This window comes from Saimiri boliviensis, chromosome 2 (assembly GCF_048565385.1).
Source record: "Saimiri boliviensis isolate mSaiBol1 chromosome 2, mSaiBol1.pri, whole genome shotgun sequence".
NCBI lineage: Eukaryota > Metazoa > Chordata > Mammalia > Primates > Cebidae > Saimiri > Saimiri boliviensis.
This window is the reverse complement of record NC_133450.1, coordinates 215,577,873-215,600,910: the sequence shown is the minus strand read 5'-3', so window position 1 is coordinate 215,600,910 and position 23,038 is coordinate 215,577,873. Positions and strand designations below refer to the sequence as shown.

Below are 23,038 nucleotides of genomic sequence, written 5' to 3'. Positions count from 1 at the left end.
AGGAGGAGGAGGAGGAGGAGGAGGAGGAGGCGGAGGCGGAGGAGGAGGCGGAGGCGGAGGTGGAGGGAGAGGGAGGAGGAGGAGGAGGCCCCGTCGCGGCCTTCGCCGCCGCCAACGGGGCTGTCCCTGTAGCTCCCGATGGAGTTTGAGGTCGTGAAACCTCCGCCGAGCTCTGCCCCGGCGAGACGAGGCGCCTCCGTCGCCGAGCCGCGCCGTCGCGGGGCTCCCGGGAGCGGCCCTTAGCGACCCCGCCCGGGCCCCCTCAGGTAGGGCGGGGGCGGGCACGCTGCGGCTCGGGCCCCAGTCCGGGTGCCTGTCTCCCCGGCGGTCGGGCGGGAGACCAGTCTCAGCCCTGGGGCCTCTGCGCTGTCGCCCCTGGTGCCCCGAGGGTTGGGAACTGAGGGCCGCACCTGACACTCGGACGGAACCCGGGCCCCGAGGAGGCCTTTCTCTCTGGTAGGGCTTTTTCGATGCGGAGCGACCGGCTCAAATGGCCACCTTCCTTAGGCATTGGCCGAGCGGACGCCCCTGACCCGTAGGAACCCACCCAAGCGAAGGCCCGGCTTCACTCTCCCATTCCTACAGCAGTTAGTAAGGGGGTTTGGAAGAGGTCCTCGAAATCAAGTCCTCTCCTAGCTTTCTGCCCCGGGGCTTCCCGAGACCCTAGCGTAGGATGGTGGAAGCGATCTGAGTGGTAAATAGGAACCCCGGCCAAACAATACCCTGGTAGGGCTTAACCTCCCTGGATGGGGATGGCCGGACCTGAGTGGTTGCACCACAGGGGCTGTGGCTAGGAGCAGTGGCATGAGGCATAGCCAGGGAATTCTGCTATGGCTTTCTTCTTTCCCTCTTTCATTTATCCTTCTTGGTGTAGCCTCTTGAGGAGACTCTTCCACCATCTTAGAAGAATGGTAGAAAGCATCTTTGTTTCTCAGAAAAGCAGCTGTACTTTTTTCTATCCTTAGCTTTCAGGATGGGAGATGATGGTAGCTGTCATTTCCATCCTTCAAATCACAAGGCAACAGTTTAAGATACCGGCAGATACATCCTTCACATCAAAATTGACTCAAGTAATCACTGACATAAAGTAAATCTAATCTAGTGATTTATTTATATTTTCATAACCCTTGGGTTCCCTTTTTAATTCTTCCTCTCCCTTTACCCAGGGCCTTTATCTTTCATTTCTATTCTCCCCCTACCCATTGTGGGTGGGTGACTTTGTATCCTAAATAAAGTGCTTTAAGTCATCTTTTTCCGTTTTTGTATTGGCCAAACTTTTAAGTTCCAATGGGAACTTTTGGTTAACCTGAAAAAGCTAATGTTGCTACACGACAGTGGTGTAATTTCACCCAAAAGCAAAAAAACAAATGTCAGACGGTGCAGCCTTTTAATAGTTAAACATACAAACTTAGTGAAAAGCTTTTTACAATATTAAGAATATTAATGGATTCTCCTTTTTGAAAAAAACACCTTTTAGCTGTCTAGAAAGCTCTACCAGTGTTCTAGCTTCACATGCCTTTCTTAGGTTACCTCCACGTTCAATTTTTGAAGAAATAGAGGCCATTACATCCTCTATTAAAGGCTGTTTTTCAATATTACCATTTTCATTGATTTGGAGATTCATGTTTTCTAAATTTTAGAGTTTGGAAAATTGCTAGGAGGGCAGAATGTGAAACATACATTCCAGTTACGCTTAGAAAAAGCAGATGTTATAATTCAAACAGGCGCTTGTTCTGTGAGGATTTAATTACACTCATGTTCATTAGTGGATCCTTTGAGTTACTCCTGATCTGTTACTTCTGTTGTGGTAACCTGACATGTAAGAAGACTTACGTCCTTTGTTCATAAGTTTTTGTTAAATCGTACTCTTCTTTTGTAATTTTGTCTTCCACTTTGAAAAAATCGAAAAATTGCATTTTGGCAAAGCATTCTTCTTTACACTCAGGATTTTATATTCAAAAATTGAACTTCTACATTGTTTGGATTAGCCAAGAATGCTAAATAAACTTTATAACAAGGTTGTAACAACCACTTATTGTTTAGCTTGGACTGGGTTGAAGTTTCACTTTTTAGTGATGGAAAAAGGAAGCATGTGGTAAAATAAAGCTAGCTGAAAATTAAAAATAAGTTCATGTTTTGCATCCAGTCTCCTGAATGTTTTGATCAGGCTCTTCTAATTTTATTAAAGCTTTAAGTATGTGAGTTTTACCTCAATTTCTTGATAGCAGTTAGTTTTGAGTATTACTTTATAATCTTAACTATTCCAGAGTTGCACTGTCCAGTACTAGCCAGTGGCCACATGTGGCAGTTGAGGATTTGAAATGTGGCTAGTGTGAATTGAGATGTGTTGTAGGTGTAAAATGCCAGATTTCAAAGACTTAGTATGGCCGGGCGTGGTGGCTCAAGCCTGTAATCCCAGCACTTTGGGAGGCCGAGGCGGGTGGATCACGAGGTCAAGAGATCGAGACCATCCTGGTCAACATGGTGAAACCCCGTCTCTACTAAAAATACAAAACATTAGCTGGGCATGGTGGTACATGCCTGTAATCCCAACTACTCAGGAGGCTGAGGCAGGAGAATTGCCTGAGTCCGGGAGGCGGAGTTTGCGGTGAGCCGAGATCGCGCCATTGCACTCCAACCTGGGTAACAAGAGCGAAACTCCGTCTCAAAAAAAAAAAAAAAAAAGACTTAGTACCAAAATCTTTAAAATATCTCAATAATTTTAATATTGACAACATGTTGAAATGATATTTTGGATAAACTGTGATAAATAAAATATATTACTAAAAATAATTTTACCTATTTTCTTTTTTTTTTTTTTTTAATTTTTGAGACACGGTCTAGCTCTGTCTCCCAGGCCAGAGTGCAGTGGCGCCATCTGGGTTCACTGCAACCTCCACTTCCAGGTTCAAGCAATTCTTCTGCCTCAGCCTCCTGAGTAGCCGGGATTACAGGAAGGCATCACTATGGCAGGCTAATTTTTTTTTTCTAATTTTTGTATTTTAAGTAGAGAGGGGGTTTTGCTGTGTTGGCCAGGCTGTCTGGAACGCTTGACCTCAAGTGAGCCACTGCACCTGGCCTCTTTTAACCTTTTTAAATGTGACTACCAGACAATTTAAAATTACTTGTATTATAATGGCTCATATCATATTTCTATTGGACATTACTGTTAGATCAGCATTACTCCTCCAAGGGAATAAAAGTAGATGTATAAAAATCAAAAACTTCCAGATAGATTATTCTGTTATAATTAGAATAATTAAAGGGCTAAGGACTGGTAATATGAAGGATGAAGTTATCTATTGGCTGTTATTTGATAAACAGAAGTAAGTTCTATCTCAAAAAAATGTATTTTTATAGTCATCACTAATATTAGTTTATTTGTTAAAATAGAAAGTTATCTCATTGTTGTCCTTTTCGAATGCATTAGTTATATCTAATATTTATTTTAAAACTGAGTTCAACCCCATAGTGTATTTAAGAAGTAAAATTTGAGTCATATACTTTACATGTTAAAAGCAAAGTCACATATTGCTACAGCAATCTTTTAAATTGCAATTCAATTCCTTTTTCTCCAGTGCTGAGTTTCTAGCTTGTAAGTTATTTCCATCAGTGTTTTGGTTTTGCTTGTCTTTCAGGTTAAGATCCAAATTGTACTTATGCTTTAAATAATCATTTTTTAAGAACAAAACTAATTGTTTTTAAGTTTTCTAAACTGGGAGTTACTGTGACAGTTCATTTCAGTAGCTTATATTCCTTACATGGGTTAACTAGATGAAAACAATGATTGTTTTAATTAGAAAAACTAAGCCCTAATGTTTACATTTTTATTAAGAGAATTGTAAAATGCTGTATACATATATGACAGTTGAAGAAGTGTAAACTTTATTCTCACATTTTAAAATCAGATGCTGTAGAGCTGAACTGGCTGCATAATATGGTTGACTAATAACAGAAAATGAAAGTATTTAGCTAGTGTGCAGTTTACTCTTAATAAAGCAGTTTGTAATTTGAATCATATAAGAGATGCCTATTATGCTTCCTGTTTTATGTGTCAGCGCTCATAGCAAGGAACTTGCAGTCTGGATAATTAGTTGAGCAAAAAACTGTTTATGGTCTCACCTTTAATTTAGCATTTCTTAACTCCTATGCTTTATTTTATTTTCCTTCTTCAGTTTTTGTAACTGGTAACTAAAATTAGTTAATACAAATAATTAGAATGTTTTTCTTTATTTTGAGACAGAGTTTTCACTCTTGTTGCCCAGGCTGGAGTGCAATGGCGTGATCTTGGCTCACCGCAATCACCACCTCCCAGGTTCAAGTGATTCTCCTACCTCAGTCTCCCAGCTAGCTGGGATTACAGGCATGCACCACTATGCCCAGCTTATTTTGTATTTTTAGTAGAGATGGGGTTTCTCCACCTTGGTCAGGCTGGTGTGAACCCCTGACCTCAGGTGATCTGCCTGCCCCAGCCTCCCAATGTTGGGATTACAGGCGTGAGCCACCGCTCTGACAGAATGTTTTACTTTTTTTTTGAAATGGAGTTTCGCTCTTGTTACCCAGGGTGGAGTGCAATGGCGCAATCTCGGCTCACCGCAACGTCCACCTCCTGGGTTCAGGCAATTCTCCTGCCTCAGCCTCCTGAGTAGCTGGGATTACAGGCACGCGCCACCACACCCAGCTAATTTTTTGTATTTTTAGTAGAGACGGGATTTCACCATATTGACCAGGATGGTCTCAATCTCTTGACCTCGTGATCCACCTGCCTCGGCCTCTCAAAGTGCTGGGATTACAGGCGTGAGCCACCGCGCCCAGCCCAGAATGTTTTTCTTAAGGAATCACTTTAGGTATCCAGAGTTGTAGGCCTTTTAATCCATTTTATCCTAGTTTGAGATGTTTTTATTATTTGGGAAGAATACTTCAGTAGTAACTAAGTATTTATAGCATTTTAGACTTACGTAGACTCAAATAAGTTGCATAAAATATATTAGTATAGGCCTGGCGCGGTGGCTCAAGCCTGTAATCCCAGCATTTTGGGAGGTCGAGGTGGGTGGATCACGAGGTCAAGAGATCGAGACCATCCTGGTCAACTTGGTGAAACCCCATCTCTACTAAAAATACAAAAAAATTAGCTGGGCATGGTGGCGTGTGCCTGTAATCCCAGCTACTCAGGAGGCTGAGGCAGGAGAATTGCCTGAACCCAGGAGGCGGAGGTTGTGGTGAGCCGAGATCGCGCCATTGCACTCCAGCCTGGGTAACAAGAGCGAAACTCTGTCTCAAAAAAAAAATATATATATATATTAGTATAAGTCTAGAAGTTTTGCAAATATATAGTCTTAGTGCGCCATGATTCATTTATACGCTTTTAAAAATAAATTATACAGACAATAGGATATTTATCATTTTTGGTAATTACAAAAATATTTTCTAGGTAAATGTTTACAAAGTGCCTGTTTTGAAGGAATGAAGTTTCTTCTATGTTTTAGATACAATTTTAAATTGCATTTATCTTAGGAATCTAAGACTTACTGATAATACTGAAGAAAAACATTTTTAGAAAATCAAAACATTTCTTACATCTGATTTGTATAAGGGAGGTTTAGTTCATAGTTTACTGTCAGAAAGTTAGACTCTGGCTGGGCACGGTGGCACTTGCCTGTAGTCCCAGCTACACAGGAGGCTGAGGCTGGAGGATCGCTTGAGTCCAGGAGTTATGGGCTGTAGTGCGCTATGCCGATCGGATGTCTGCACTAAGTTTGGCATCAGTATGGTGACCTCCCAGGAGCGGAGGCCCACTAGGTTGCCTAAGGCGGGGTGAACCTGCCCAGGTCGGAAACGGAGCAGGTCAAAACTCCTGTGCTGATCAATACAATAGTGGGATCATGCCTGTGAATAGCCACTGCACTCCAGCCTGGGCAACATAGTGAGACCCCATCTCTTTAAAAAAAAAAAAAAGAAAGAAAGAAATTTGGTAGAGTTATTGCCAAAATTTTGGCAATGTTTTTTCTTTATATTTTAAAAGTATTCAACTTTGGTAGAAATTAAACTTCTCAGCATTGATTATGTTAAAATAACTAAGGACTGTTGTAACATAAAACTATTAAGTGTGCTCTGGTATAGTTTGAAACAGTTTAAAACTCCTAGGTGAAAATATGAAAGATAGCCTTTTTCTGTTTAGTTGAAACTCCTCCTCCCCCTTGCCCCCCGCAACTCCCCACTAACGTGTTTTAATATAAAGCATTTCAGAATGGACTTGGAAAACTAAGGAAAAGATATTTGACCTTTTTTTGTGCTACCAAGTGGCCTTTGATACCCTAACCCACAGAATTGACATTACCAAACAGGTGGCCATTATGAAAAACTACAGGTAGTGTCCTGTTTTTATAAATATTTAATCAGTTCAAGTTATTAACTAAATTAGAGCTTTCAGTAGATTTAAGAAGAAATTTATTCTTCCTCAAAGGCCTTTTCTTGATAACTCTGCAAACCAGAAAACTGAATGTTAAAAATGTTCAGTAGTTTTAGGGAGTGATATATTCACCTGCTTAGTGCTCATCTCTAAAGTTGGAAGGAAACGAATTGGTTTTTAGATTGATAACATTAATAGATGTGGTACTGTGATGATGAAAGTTGTAAAATTAATTATAACATGAAAGATTTGGTTACTTTAAAGGTAAGAATATTAGATACTTTGCATTAGAGCTGTTTGAGAAAGTTTGTATAGGGCTGCTTTTTACATACCAAGCCTTGTAATTCATTTTTACCAAAATTTTTTTTGGGGGTAGTGGGGGACAGAGTCTGGCTCTGTTGCCCAGGCTGGAGTGCAGTGATGCGGTCTCAGCTCAATGCAACCTCCGCCTCCTGGATTCAAACAATTCTCCTGCCTCAGCCTGCCGAGTAGCTGGGATTACAGGCGTCTGCCACCATGCCTGGCTAATTTTTTGGTTTCTTTAGTAGACACGGGATTTCATCCTGTTGGCCAGGCTGGTTTCAAACTCCTGACCTCATGATCCGCCGGCCTCAGCCTCCCAAAATGCTGGGACTACAGGCGTGAACCACCGTGCCTGGCTTGATTTTTTTTTTTTTTTTAATCTTTGTTTTTGTGAATATAAAAGGGCAGGGCTGAGCACAGTGGCTCATGCCTGTAAGTAATCCCAGCACTTTGGGAGGCTGAGGCAGGCAGATCGCCTTAGGTCAGTAATTCAAGACCAGCCTGGCCAACATGGTGAAACCCTGTCGCTACAAAAATACAAAAATTAGCCGGGCATGATGGCAGGTGCGTGAAATCCCAGCTACTAGGAGGCTGAAGCAGGAGAATCGCTTCAACTCAGGAGGCAGAGGTTGCAGTGAGCCAAGGTCACACTATTGCACTCCAGCCTGGGCAACAGAGCCAGACTCCGTCTCAAAAAAAAAATATCGCAATAAAGGCTATTAGAATTATTTTATATGTTGGCATAATGGGGAATACTTTCAGTTATATGTTTTTCTCTTCTGAATGTGACTACATTTTAAAATATCTAATTTCTATGGAACTAACGTGTTTGGCTTGGTAGACATTCCTATGAAATAAAGTATTAGGTGTTTAATTGCCCTGAATACCTAGATTTCTTGTTCACCAGAGAGCTTGTCAGACTTACATTAAGTCTTGAATTGGAAGAGAAAGAAAATCTGTAAAGTTTAGTGTGTTCAAATTAGTATTGTTTTGCTACTAAATCTTGTACTAAAATTATGAATTATTATTGTTGTTACTATTTTGAGATGGAGTTTCGTTCTTGTTGTCCAGGCTGGAATGCAATGGCACGGTCTTGGCTCACCACGATCTCCCGGTTCAAGCTAGTCTCCTGCCTGAGCCTCTCCAGTAGCTAGGGTTACAAGCATGCACCACCATGCTTAGCTAATTTTGTATTTTTAGTAGAGAGAGGGTTTCTCCAAGTTGGTCAGGCTAGTCTGGTATTCCCAACCTCAGGTGATCTGCCCTCCTCATCCTTCCAAAGTGCTGGGATTACAGGTGTGATCCACCACACCTGGTCAGAACATTTTGATCTTAGAAATAAAAGAAATTCTCTCACTGGTCTTTTCTGTGTGCCTTTTCAGTTTTTAATCACGTATGTATAACTTTTTAGATTAATGTTTTATTTTTCCATGTCTTCCTCATTGGACTCGACAGTTTTTGGTTATATATATCAATCACTAAATAATATAGTTTTATCAGAAGTATTGTAATGAACTATAAGTTTTTTTTTTTCTTTTTTCTGAGATTGAGTTTCACTCTTGTTTCCCATTCTGGAGTCCGATGGCACAATCTTGGCTCACAACAACCTTCACCTCCCGGATAAATGACAAGATTTTTAAGACAATTTTTTTTGGTTGTTTTACTCTGGTACTATATGTTGTGGTCAGAATTATTTTATTTATGGACAATCAGCTCTTTTAATCATCCCTCACTCATCAGAGTCTCATATGTTGATTTTCAGTACCTCATTTTGCTTCCTAGTCAAGTCTTATAAGAGATTTCCTCTTTCAGGTGGCAGCGCTGTTTTCTTCACACTTGAGTCTCTACAGTATTGTTTGGATCAGTAGTCTCCAAAGTTCACAACTCCTGGCCATACCTTATTATGTTTTGGGGTGCTGGTTATCCAAGGGAAACACTTTTTTAAACAACAACAAAAACCCTTACCAGCAGTCCAAAGTAATTTGTGTTCCTAAAAGTTGAATATGGAAAGTTAATTTGCTTGTTTGATGTGGTCATTGAGAAAAAGACATAAAAGCTTTGATGGTGATTATGTGAGCAACCAATATAAATACAGTTTAGTTGAAAGGAACACTATTAAGGTATTGTTTCCAGGCAGAATTTAGAAAATTAACTCATCAAATAGGTTTTTTAAAAAAGACATCCAAAGGTTATAAAATTATTCAGAAGTATTTCAGGTCTGAAGCTATAATAGTTGACTTAAGCAATTAACTCTTGAAAGGTGAATGATGAATATGTGGTTAATTCTTACTTTTGTCCGTTTCTAGCTTACAAAACACTACACAGCAAAATAATGATCTGCTAGACTGCTAACCCGAGCATCCAGCTTCCACAATGCCTGTGCAGGCAGCTCAATGGACAGAATTTCTGTCCTGTCCAATCTGCTATAACGAATTTGATGAGAATGTGCACAAACCCATCAGTTTAGGTTGTTCACACACTGTTTGCAAGACCTGCTTGAATAAACTTCATCGAAAAGCTTGTCCTTTTGACCAGACTGCCATCAACACAGATATTGATGTACTTCCTGTCAACTTCGCACTTCTCCAGTTAGTTGGAGCCCAGGTAAGCATTCAAGATTTTACTATAGGTTGGTGGAAAAGTAATTGCTGTTTTGCCATTACTTTAACAGCATGCAGGCCACGTGCAGCTCAGGATGTGTTTTGAATGCGGACCAACACAGATTCATAAACTTTCTTAAAACATTGTGAGATTTTTTTTAAATGTTTTTTAACTCATCAGCTATTGTTATTATTAGTGTATCTTATGTGGCTTGTTTTTTTGTTTTTGTTTTTTTTGTTTGTTTTTGTTTTTGAGACAGAGTCTTGCTTTGTCACCCAGGCTGGAGTGCAGTGGCACGATCTGGGCTCAATACAACCTCTGCCTCCCAAGTTCAAGCAGTTCTCCTGCCTCAGCCTCCCAAGTAGCTGGGACTACAATCATGCACAACTATACCCAGCAATGTTTTGGGGTTTTGTGTGTGTGTGTTTTTAGTAGAGATGGGGTTTCACTATGTTGGCCAGGCTGGTCTCAAACTCCTGACCTCAGGTGATTCGCCCACCTCAGCCTCCCTGGGTGCAGGATCATAGGTGTGAGCCACCACACCTGACCATCTTATGTGACCTTAATGGCAAAAACTCAAATTACTTTTTCAGCAACCTAATGATTTGTTAGATGAAATAGTTACTGAACTTTCTTCAGTAATAGGTATAAAGTATGTTTAGTGATCATTACAGTGTAAAAAATAAATATCATTGTATCTAATTTTCATGATTGTATTCTGCAAAAGATTTTCTTTTTTTCTTTTCTTTTTTTTTTTTTTTTGAGATGGAGTTTTTTTCTTCTTGACCAGGCTGGAGTGCAATGGCGTGATCTTGGCTCACTGCAACCTCTGCCTCCTAGGTTCAAGCAATTCTCCTGCCTCAGCCACCCGAGATCCTAGGATTGCAGGCATGTGGCATCATACCTGGCCAATTTTGTGTTTTTAGTAGAGATGGGGATTCTCCATGTTGGTCAGGCTGGTCTCAAACTCTTGACCTCAGGTTATCCACCCACCTCGACCTTCCAGATTGCTGGATTACCGGCGTGAGTCACTGCGCCTGGCCAAGATTTTCTTTAGATAATGTCCTATCCTTATAAAAACTATAAATTACATTATAGTTACAAATTCCTTTTTTTCTTTAATTCTGTGGTTAAAATTTATATGTATATAAGTGATTTTGATGGATAAGAAGCCTTTTTTTTTTTTGAGACGGAGTTTCGCTCTTGTTACCCAGGCTGGAGTGCAATGGTGCGATCTCGGCTCACCGCAACCTCCGCCTCCTGGGTTCAGGCAGTTCTCCTGCCTCAGCCTCCTGAGTAGCTGGGATTATAGGCACACGAAGAAGCATTTTTATATAAGCATTCATATTTATTCACTAGGTGATATTATGAAAAGCGTAATCAAAGCTTTGACCAGAAACAGGTTTTTTTTTTCTTTGTTACTCTTTTTAACTTCACTTGACTTTTTGTATAATAGTGAAAATGGAAAAATAAGGTCTATGTAGGGATGTATATGTGGAAAACCAAAAACCAGTGTGTCCGTAATAAATTCTGTGTGGTTTCTTGTGAACATGTGCTGTGTCAAGCTTGTCTGGCCTGCAGGCCTCATGCAGCCCAGGATAGCTTTGAATGTGGCCCAAAACAAATTTGTAAGCTTTCTTAAAACATTGTTTTTTTCTTTGTTTTTAGTTCATTAACTATTGTTAGTGTTAGTGTATCTTATGTGTGGCCCAAGACAATTTTTCCAGTGTGGTCCACAGAAGCAAAAGACACCTCTGAGCTATGTGGTGCTTGGGTTGAATGTTGCGGGAAAAAAAAGAACATGTGCTATGGAATTCATGTTTTTGATTATTTTATTGAATCAAAGCAAGGCTCTAGATTTGAAATAACTTCTATTTAATGAGGGTTTACTTTGCATTAGGTTTGACAGTAAGTATTCAGCATTTGTTATTACTATTTTTTAACATAGCTCTTTAGATATTTTCCTTATTTCTTATTTTTATTTTTTTGAGACAGAGTCCCACTCTGTTGCCCAGGCTTGAGTGCAGTGGCACAATCTCGGTTCACTGCAACCTCTGCCTCCCAGGTTCAAGCAGTTCTCCTGCCTTAGCCTCTAGAGTAGATGGGACTACAGGCACGTGCCACCGTGCCTGGCTAGTGTTTTGTATTTTTAGTAGAGACAGGGTTTCACCATGTTAGCCAGGATGGTCTCTATCTCCAGACCTCGTGATTTACCCACCTCAGCCTCCCCAAGTGCTAGGATTAGAGGCTTGAGCCACCACACCTGGCCCATTTTCCCTATTTTACAGGTTAGGAAGAAGATGAAATTCTGTACATCATGTACTACGTATTAAAGCCAGAAAGGAAGTACTTTTCTGATTTATTAGAAAATTCAGTAAACCAAATACTTCATTCATTCCCTTAGTATCTTGATATTTGAAGTCTTCCTTTTAAATCATAAAATCTGTTTTCAGCGTTTATTATCCAGTTACATAGTATGAAATCAAGGTGCATCTACAATTGATAGTGTATCATAATTTAATTGGTAGTATATTTTTATTAATGGAGAATAAAATAATGTTGCCTCATGCAAACAATAACATTTTTAATTTGATAAAATATCATAGACTTTTTGTAAAAATACTAGCTACCACCAGACACAGTGGCTCACACCTGTAATCTCAACACTTTGGGAGGCTGAGGTGGGCAGATCACTTGAGGCCAGGAGTTCAAAACTAGCCTGGGCAACATGGTGAAACCCCATCTCTACAAAAAATACAAAACTTACCTGGGCATGGTGGCGTGTACCTGTAGTCCCAGCTACTTGGGAGGCTGAGATGGCAAGATGAGAGGTTCACTTGAGCCTAGGAGATCAAGGCTGCAGAGAGCCAAGATTATGCCACTGTACTCCAGCCTGGGTGATGGGAATGAGACCCTGTCTCAAAAAAAAATACTAGCCACAATTTATTTAGCATCTGCTATATAGGTCAGTAGGTATTGTGTTACTACCATTTGTGTTATCTCAATTGGTCCTTAAATTGCCTACAGGTCTTTACAATGTGACTTCTGTTACTTCTTCAGCCTCTTCTACTGCTGTTCCTATTCCGCTTAAGCCACTTTGGCTTCTCAGCCAGTTCTCAGATATATCAAGTATATTGCCACCTGACAGCTTTTGTAGGGACTGTTACCTTTGCCTAGAACATTCAATCTCTCTCCACTTTGTTTTTTTTGAGATGGAGTCTCTGTCACCCAGACTGGAGTGCAGTGATGCGATCTCAGCTCACTGCAATCTCCACCTGCCAGGTTCAAGTGATTCTCCTGCCTCAGCCTTCTGAGTAGCTGGGATTACAGGTGTACGTCACCACACCCAGCTAATTTTTGTATTTCTGGTAGAGATGGTGTCTTGCCATGTTGGCCAGGCTGGTCTCAAACTCCTGACCTCAAGTGATCTGCCCACTTCGGCCTCCCAAAGTTCTGGGATTACAGGCATGAGCAACTGTACCCAGCCCCTCTCTCCACAGTCAAGTCTTTATTCAAATCTCACAGTTCGCAAGGGAGCCTATGCTGACCACCCCAGTTAAAATTGTAACCCCTTGCTAGTATTTCCGGTTCCTCTCATCTTTGCTCTTTAATTTCACCTCTCAGAATACTACATATTTATTTATTGCATTTTTAATTTATTGATTGGCTGCCTCTTCTCCACTAGAATGTGAGCTCCACAAGGGGAAAAGAATTTTGTCTGTTTTGCTCATTGATATATCCCTGGTGCCTAAAACTATGCCCAGTGCATGATAAGCTCTCCATAAAGTTGAATTATATTGAACTTTTATAGTGACACTACAAAATACAGATTTTCATCTTCATTTTGCAGATATGGAAATTATGACTTGGAAACAGGTAATTTACACAGTCATTCATAGAAGTAGTAGAGCTGCAGTTTTCACCCAAGTTTTGACCTTTGATTGAGAACACTGTGTCTTATGATGCTTATCTTAAATAATATAGTAAAAAGGTGATACTGGGGGAAAAAAAAAAAAAAAACTCTACCTTTTTTCTCCACTCTTTAATTTGAAATTCTTTCAGACTTGCAAAAAAGTTGCAAAAAATACTATTCAGAGAACTTGTATAACTTTCCACAACTTAACCTAATGTTAACATCCAACAGCAAGAAATCAGCATCGATACAATACTATTAACTTTCTGCTTCTTCCTTCATTAATCCACACAGCTCCTGCTATTAAGTATGTTATTTGTTGTTGTTTTTGTTGTTGTTTTGAGATGGAGTCTCACTCTGTCACGCAGGCTGGAGTGCAGTGCTGCCATCTCGGCTCACTACAACCTCCACCTCCCAGGTTCAAGAGATTCTCCTCCCTTAGCCTCTCGAGTACCTAGGATTACAGGCACCTACTACCACACCTGGCTAATTTTGTAGCTTTTAGTAGAGATGGGGTTTCACCATGTTGACCAGGCTGGTCTCAAACTCCTGACCTCAGGTAATCCATCCATCTTGGTCTCCCAAAGTGCTGGGATTACAGGTATGAACCACCACACCTAGTCTTGTTTTTGGTTTGTGGAAACCAGTTTGGCTAGGTGTTTGGCTTTAATTTTGCTTAAATGATTTTCATGTATTATCTGTGTATTACAATTTTATATTTACCAATATTATTACCAAGTACATAAATAATAGTTGCTTGAGCTGGATGAATGTATTTCTGCAATATTCTTTTTTTTTTTTTTTTTTTTAAGGTACCAGATCATCAGTCAATTAAGTTAAGTAATCTAGGTGAGAATAAACACTATGAGGTTGCAAAGAAATGCGTTGAGGATTTGGCACTCTACTTAAAACCACTAAGTGGAGGTAAAGGTAAGTTCATAAAATGCATTTTTACTGATAAGCAGGACTTGGTAGTGCATTTACTTTGAATTTGGATTTGATGTGGATACCCTATTAAATAAGTATGGAAAAGGAGTTTGCTTGAGAAATGCCTTGAAAAATATATAGATTAAGAAAATTATATTATCCTGTTTTCTGAAAATAACCAGTACTGTTATTAATTTAATAATTCAAGGTGGGTGTGGGGCTCATGCCTGTAATCTGAGCACTTTATGAGGCTGAGGTAGGTGGATTGGTTGAGCCCAGGAGTTCAAGACCCGCCTGGGCAATAAGGCAAAAGCCCATCTCTACTAAAAGTACAAAAAATTGGGCCAGGCATGGTGGCTGTAATCATGCCTGTAATCCCAGCACTTTGGGAGACCGAGGCAGGTAGATCACCTGAGGTCAGGAGTTAGAGACTAGCCTGGCCAACATGGCGAAACCCTGTCTCTACTAAAAATCCAAAAATTAGCTGGGCATGGTGGCACGTGCCTGTAATCCAGCTACTAGGTGGGGGCTGAGGCAGAAGGATTACTTGAACCCAGAGCTGAGATTGTGCCACTGCACTCCAGCCTGTGCAACAGAGTGAAACTCCGTCTCAAAAAAAAAAAAAAAAAATTAGCTAGGCATGGCAGCAGATGCCCGTAGTCCCAGTTACTGAGAAGGCCAGTGTGGTGTGGGAGAATCACATGATCCCAGGAAGTTGAGGCTGCAGTGAGCTGTGATTGTGCCAGTGCACTCAACGTGGGTGATGGAAGTGAGACTCTGTCTCTAAAAAAGAATTTACCAGAATCACTGCATCTTGAAATTCATACAGTATTAGAATTGTTCTAATAGTGCTGTAATAGAATATTAGTTTTGATAAATCCTATTAAGACAGCTTCATGAAGCCAGGCATGGTGGCTGAGGCTTGTAATCCTAGCACTTTGGGAGACCAAAGCAAGCAGATCACAAGGTCAGGAGATCGAGACCATCCTGGCTAACACAATGAAACCCATTTCTACAAAAAATACAAAAAAAAAAGATTAGCCGGGCATGGTGGTATGTGCCTGTAGTCCCAGCTACTTGGGAGGCTGAGGCAGGAGAATCACTTGAACCTGAGAGACAGAGATTGCAGTGAGCCAAAATCGTACCATTGCACTCCACCCTGGGAGACAGAGCAAGACTCTGTCTTAAAAAAAAATTTCATGTATGCATGTATTCATTCAGTCATTCATAAAGTTTTATTGAGCACTTAACAGTGGTTAAGGTCACTGCTGTCATGGAGCCTACAGTTTATTGGGGGAGGTAGGTGTACAAGTGTAATACATTATTTTAAGTTTATGACAAAACCGAAATTTTATTTTGTTTATCACTTCATACTTAGCACATCATGGGTGTAATAAACAATTGGTGAATGAATGAATATATTGAGTAATTATTTTGTACCTACTCAATACTTTGCACTGTTGTGGACATAGCAATTTTACTGAGATACTTATCCACTGTATTCATTCATTCATTTATTAAACATCTATCTAAAGAGCATGGACTAAGTTTCCAACATTATTCTAGTGTTGGGACACATTAGTAAGCCAAATAATGTGTTTTAAAGGAGTAATGAGTAATCATGTGTGTTGAATGCTGTTGGAAGGTCAGATAAAATAAGGAACTGAAAATTAACTAATTTAAACAATTTAGCAAAGTAGAGGTAATTGTTGGCTTGACAAGAGCTATTTTGATCAAGTGATAGTGAGAAAAACTTGGGGTAGAAATATAACTCATTATTTTGATAATGGTTTCAGAGATTGTGAAATAAGGAATTGGAAGTAGTAAAGAAATCAATTGTAGTGATCTACAGTTGGCCAGGTAGTTAAAGCAGTAGACTAGGAAATAGCGAGTATAGACAACTCTACAAAATTTGCTACAAAAAAGAAGAAAGAAATGGAACAGAAGCCGGGCGCGGTGGCGCACGCTTATAATCCCAGCACTTTGGGAGACTGAGGTGGGCAGATCACTTGGGGTCAGGAGTTTGAGATTGGTCTTGCCAACATGATGAAACTGTGTCTGTACTAAAAATACAAAAAAAATTAGCTGGACATGGTGGCATGCTCCTGTAATCCCAGCTACTCTGGAGGCAGGAAAATCACTAGAACCTGGAAGGTGGAGGTTGCAGTAAACTGCGATGGTGCCACTGCACTCAAGCCTGGGTGACAGAGTGAGACTCTGTCTCAAAAAAAAAAGAAAGAAAGAAAGAAATGGGGTAGATTTGGTAGTGGAAGAAGGATCATGAAAATATTTATTTTTTAGATGGATTGATATTGTGGGAGAGGGGAGAATTGCTGGGGCAATATTCTTACATAGGTACAGAGGAGTAGGATCTAAGTGCTTACCATTAAGCAATATTCTAAATGTCTTATGTACAATTAAAAAATAGAGTTATTTTTACTTTTAGGTTAAACTGCTAAAGTAGCTAAAAATTAGACTCCTTATTACTGCAGAGTAGCCACAGACAGAATACTGACTGTTAGAAAAAATTAAAGCACATTACAAGGGACTCATTAGGAATTGTAGCTTAATAGTTAAATACAGACAATGAAAATTGACTTTTATTTTTTATTGAAAAAACTTTAGTTCCCTTTGTTTCCCTCTTCCTAAAGGTGTAGCTAGTTTGAACCAGAGTGCACTGAGCCGTCCAATGCAAAGGAAACTGGTGACACTTGTAAACTGTCAACTGGTGGAGGAAGAAGGTCGTGTAAGAGCCATGCGAGCAGCTCGTTCACTTGGAGAAAGAACTGTAACAGAACTGATATTACAGCACCAGAACCCTCAGCAATTGTCTGCCAATCTATGGGCCGCTGTCAGGGCTCGAGGATGCCAGTTTTTAGGGCCAGGTAAGATAGGTTACTATCTTACCTTTTTTATTAGCTATTGGGGCTTGAGGATGACAATGTCTGGAGCTTGGTAAGAATCCTGAGACTCAACTCATCTTTATATGTACAAATCTTGATATAATTAAAGATAAATTGGTTTTTTGCTGTTGTTGTTTTTATTGCTATTTTTGTGTTTTTTTATTTTTTGAGACAGGATCTCACTCTGTTGCACAGGCTGGAGTGCAGTGGCACAGTCTTAGCTCACTGCAGCCTCAACATGCAGGCTTAAGCAATCCTCCTGCCTCAACCCCCTAAGTAGCTGGGACTACAGGCACATGCCATCAGACCCAGCTAATTTTTCTATTTTTTGTACAGACAGGGTCTCACCATGTTCCTTGGGCTGGTCTTCTACTCCTGACCTCAAGCAATCTGCCTACCTTGCCCTCCCAAAATTCTAGGATTACAGGCGGGAGCCACTGCACCCAGCCAAGATAAATCCATTTTTATTAATCTTAATTTATATGACAAGCAGTGCTTTTGTGTTTTAAAACGAATTTCTCATTTAAGCTTTAATTGCTATCAAGATAGGCAATATAATTACAGTTCTACAAATTAGAAAACCAAGTTAGAAAGAGGCCTAAGATTGCACAAATATAAGCAAAAGAAAGGTAAGCTTTTTTTTTTTTTTTTTTTTTTTGGTCTGAAAAAAAATGTTCAAGCTCTGGATCACTTTTAGGGGATAGTTATTTATGGTTAGTCCTATTTATGTTCTATCTTTAAAAAATATTTACCTATAGCAAGGTTACAAAATACCCTCCTGTGTTTTCTTCCAGAAGGTTTATTGTTTGAACTCTGTGAATTAGAACTATAGGTCAGGTAGAATTTATTTTTAGAAAAGAAACTTTAGTAAGTGATTGATGTTGGGACAACTAGATCAGCATGTGGAAAAAGACAAAATTAGATGCATTTCTTATTCTCTATAAACTATAGAAATTACAAACATGTCAGAAATACTAAAAATAAATTATACAGGTAATAAAAGCAAATAAGAAAATATACTCCTGTATAACCTGTGAGTAGGGAATATTTTTCTAACGTTAACTCAAAATCTAATGTGTGTATTACATCACAAAAAAATTATAAGCAAAGGAAAAAGACAAGCTGGGGAAAATATTTTTAAATTATGTAACAAACATACAGAGGGCAAATATAAATAATATATAAAGTATGTCTAAAAATTCAGAAGAAAAAGACCAACAACCCAATTGAGAAATTGACAAAAGATGCAAGCAGATGATTCACAGGAAGAAAGTAATGCAAATGGCTTCAAACATATAAAAATGATAATCAGTTTTTCTTATACTAAGACAAATATGCATTAGAATTATACTAAAATACCATTTCTCACCTATCAGATTGGCAGAATCTTGCCAATTTCTGTCAGATTGGCAGAATCTTTTTAAAAGTTTGACAATATATTCTGTTGGCCAGGGTGTGGGAAATCAGGTACTGTCATCCGGTAGTCATGGGCATGCAAAATGGTACAAACTTTAAAAAAAGAATTTGGCACTGGCGCGGTGGCTCAAGCCTGTAATCCCAGCACTTTGGGAGGCTGAGACGGGTGGATCACGAGGTCAAGAGATCGAGACCATCCTGGTCAACTTGGTGAAACCCCATCTCTACTAAAAATACAAAAAATTAGCTGGGCATGATGGCTCGTGCCTGTAATCCCAGCTACTCAGGAGGCGGAGGCAGGAGAATTGCCTGAACCCAGGAGGCGGAGGTTGCGGTGAGCCGAGATCGCGCCATTGCACTCCAGCCTGGGTAACAAGAGCGAAACTCCGTCTCAAAAAAAAAAAAAATTTGGCAACATTTGACAATATTACCTCTGTGTTTACCTTTTGGTTCAGCAATCCCACTTCTAGGAATCTATCGCAAAGAGACAACAGAAGGTATAGAATGCATAAAGTTATAAAAGCGCTATTTGTAATAACAAATATCTGCAAACAGCCTGAATGTCTATGCATAATAAGGTACTAGTATAATAAACTGTGGTATATCCTTCCAGTGTAGTACTATGCAGCTGTCGAAAGAAATGAGGAAGAAGTATATATTCTGCTAGGGTGTGACCTCCAGATACCTTGGTAAGTTAAAAAATAAAAGCAAGGTCCAGAATAATGTGCTCAGCATAGTACTTTCTAAGTAAGAGAAGGAGGGAGAAAATCTCCTTATTCATTCAAATTTCCCAAAAGAAACAATGGCAAGAAAAATAAAAGACAAATTCCAGTATATAGAAGGAGGAAGAATCAAGGGAAAGCAGACAGGGATAGAAGCTAGACCTTGCCAACTGTATTTTGTTTTGTACTTTGAAACCACATAGATGTTTTACATAATTATAAAATAACTTTCAGTATTTTTAAAATTTAATTTAAAATGATTAAACTAATACCTAAAAATAAAGCTGAAACATGTGGATAGCATATTCATTCAAGAATGAATTATTTCAGGTTACATTAGAACACAGCATTTTGACTTTTATATCCCTAGTGGAATATATAGTAAATCCTAAATTACATTTATATTGTTTATAATTCTACTGGTATTGTTATTTAGAAACATAAACAAACACAGTAGTATAAAACAAGCAAACAATTATGTTAATGCCACCAGAACCAAGACTTTCAGCATTTAAAATAAAAGATACAAGGCTGGGCACAATGGCTCACGCCTGTAATCCCAGCACTTTGGGAGGCCAAGGTGGGCAGATCCCCTGAGGTTAGGAGTTCAAGACCAGCCTGGTCAACATAGCAAAACCCCGTCTCTACTAAAAGTTCAAAAGTTAGCCAGGTGTGGTGGTGGTGGGCTCTTGTAATCCCAGACACTTGGGAGACTGAGGCAGGAGAATCACTTGAACTTGGGGGCAGAGGTTGCATTGAGCTGAGATCATGCTACTTTACTTCAGCCTGGGCGAAAGAGTGAAACTTTATCTAAGGAAAAAAAAAAAAAAAAGATGTATAAAAGAAAAGAGTTAAAGCCCCTGCAGCCTTAAATTGGAATTGGCAATATTACTATAGACTCATTTGTTTTTCTATTTCTAAAAAATGCCATTTTTCGAGGTCTATCCACTGAAAATGTGTAGAAGTCATGAATAACCATAGCATTCACATTGTGGGCTTTCATAAATACCATTTTCCACTAAAAAGAGGCAGGGCTCTTTGGATAAATACCTTATTCCAGTTCTATGGTAGGAAGTAGATGAGCCTAGTGAGTTTTGTGCTGGGGAAAAAAAAAAAGCAAAAAAGCTTATAATCCCAGTACTTTGGGAAGCTGATGATAGAAGGATCACTTGAGCCCCAGAGAGAGAGAGAGACAGAAGATAGAGAGAGAATTTTGTTGAAAGGACAAAGAATTGAAGATGAAGGAGCTCATACTAGATGTAAGTGGGGCAATTTAAACATAATGAATGACTAGAATGGATTGAAACTTAATATGTACAAACAGTTTCAGGGACAGTTCTTACATGTTGAGGAAAGTTTCCTCTTTTAGCTGAATTCAAACTAATAATACATTTAGAAAATGATACAATTAGAAAAGTCACAACTGTGCATCCCCAAATGAATTAATGGGCTTCAGCAAGAATTATTCATGGCTGTAAAACCCATTAGATGAAAGGTTACTGAGGAAATTTATAATAGATGGATAAAGTATGAACCCACTGATAAATCTTAGCATTACTAAAAGTGAGGCAAATAGGCCTGTGCTGTGTGTATCTTGACGTGATGCATGGAATAAGGGGTGCCCTTGGCAGCAAATAAACTTTACATGAATGAAGGGGGCTAGAGGACCATACTTAAAAATATTATAGGCCGGGCACAGTGGCTCATGCCTATAATCCCAGAGCTTTGGGAGGCCAAGTTGGGCAGATCTCTAGCCCAGGAGTTTGAGACCAGCCAGGGAAACATGGCAAAACCCCTTCTCTACCAAAAATACAAAAATTAGCCAGGCATGGTGGTGTGCACCTGTGGTCCTAGCTTCTCAGAAGGCTAAGATCAGAGGCTCGCTGAAGCACAGGGAGTCGAGACCACAGTGAGTTGTGATGATGCCACTGCACTCCAGCCTGGGTGACAAAGCAAGACCTTGTCTCAAAATATAACAAGTAAAAAGTCAAAAATATTGTCAGCGCAAAGTTAGCCAAATCTAGAATATGGGAAACTCTTCAGAAAAACTTTTTTCTTTAACAAATGGATTTTCTTTTAAGGGAGAGAAATAAAGGTGGGTGGGAAATTGATACAGATTTTTTCTTAAAGCCTAAAGATACATCAACCAAAAGCAATATGTGAACTTTGTTTGGATAATTTAAGAACACATTTTTGGGCCAGGTGCTGGGCCTCACACCTATAATCCCAGCATTTTGGGAGGCCAAGGTGGGCGGATCACGAGGTCAGGAGATCAAGACCATCATGGCCAACATAATAAAACCCCATCTCTACTAAAATTCAAAAAATTAGCCCAGCGTGGTGGTGCGTGCCTATAGTCCCAGCTACTCGGGAGGTTGAGTCAGGGGAATCGCTTGAACTCAGGGAGTAGAGATGGCATGACTGCATTGCAGCCTGGCAACAGAGTGAGACTCCATCTCAAAAAAATTTTGAAACGATGAGAGAAAATAGAACATAGACTGAATATTAGATCACATTAAGAAAATAATATGGCTGGTGGGATGGCTCATGCCTGTTATCCCAGCACTTTGAGAGGTCTAGGCACCAGATTGCTTGAGTCCTGGAGTCGGAAATCAGCCTGGGCAACATGGCGAAACCCCATCTCTACAAAAATGAGTTGGGTGGGGCGGACTTTCTGGCTAATGCCTGTAATCCCAGCACTTTGAGAGGCCAAAGTGGGCGGAACACAAGGTCAAGAGATAGAGACTATCCTGGCCAACATGTTGAAACCCATCTCTACTAAAAATACAAATATTAGCCAGTTGTAGTGGCATGCGCCTATAGTCCCAGGTGCTTGGGAGGCTGAGGCAGGAGAATCACTTAAACCTGGGAGGCGAGGTTGCAGTGAGCCAAGATTGCACCACTGCACTCCAGCCTGGCGACAGAGCAAGACTTCGTCTAAAAAAAAATGAGTCCAGTGTGGTGGCACATGCCTGTGGTTGAGAGGATCATTTGAGCCCAGGAGGTAGAGGTTGTAGTGAGTCAAGATCATGCCACTGCACTCCAGCCTGGGTGACAGAGCAAGACCTTGTCTCAAAAAAAAAAAAAAAAAAAGAGAAAGAAAATGTATTATTTTTTAGATGTGATAATGGTGTTGTGCTAAAAGAAGTTTTAAGTCTTAACTCTTAGAGATACTTCAGTATTTAAATTCAGTATTTAATACTGAAGTATTTAAGGATGAAGTAATATGTTGTCTGGGACTTTTAGATACTCAGTGAAAGCAAACTACAAAAATGAGCAAGAAGTAGATAAAACCTGACTGGCAAAAGCTGTGTTATAGATGTATGTTCTCTCTGCTTTTATATATGTTTAAAATTTTCTGTAATACAAAATGTTAAAATATTTTTTACAAATCTACTTTTATACAGAATTTAAGAATGTTACCTTTGGATATTTCCTAATGTTTACTTACTTAAGAAGCAATAGACTAGGTGTCAGATCTCTTTGTTCTACAACTCAGAAACAAAAGAACAACCTGATTTAAAAGTGGGTAAATAACTTGACTAGACATTTCAATGGCTAACAAGCACATGAAAAAATCCTGAATGTATTTAGTTATTAGGGAGATGCAAATCAAAATTACAGTGACATACTTGTTTATACCCACTCAGCCATCATTTTATTTCATTTTTTTAGAGAGAGGGTCTTGCTCTATTGCCCATGTTGGAGTGCAGCGGCACAATTATAGGCCACTGTAACTTGAAACTCCTGGCCTCAGGCAGTCCTCCCATCTCAGCCTCCCAAAGTGCTGGGAGTGGCCATAGTTTTTAAAAATGGAACATAACAAATGTTGGTGAGAATGTGG

At 39.6% G+C, this 23,038-nt stretch overlaps 1 protein-coding gene across 9 annotated transcripts in view; it reads left to right on the top strand.

Moving 5' to 3' along the window:
* Positions 1 to 23,038, top strand: part of RC3H2 (ring finger and CCCH-type domains 2) — a 61,105-nt gene that overhangs the window by 122 nt on the left and 37,945 nt on the right. For 3 of the 9 annotated variants that reach the window (XM_074395304.1, XM_003940654.4, XM_074395305.1), the window contains exons 1-4: positions 53 to 266; positions 9,019 to 9,316; positions 14,039 to 14,156; positions 16,805 to 17,038. In XM_074395304.1, the coding sequence (XP_074251405.1) occupies positions 9,086 to 9,316; positions 14,039 to 14,156; positions 16,805 to 17,038 (583 nt within the window). In that variant the 5' untranslated portion in view covers positions 53 to 266; positions 9,019 to 9,085. Of the gene's footprint in view, positions 1 to 51; positions 267 to 344; positions 457 to 5,247; positions 9,317 to 14,038; positions 14,157 to 16,804; positions 17,039 to 19,081; positions 19,162 to 23,038 lie in introns of those variants that run through there. The other 6 variants (XM_074395303.1, XM_074395301.1, XM_074395302.1 and 3 more) reach the window with 6 other exon arrangements.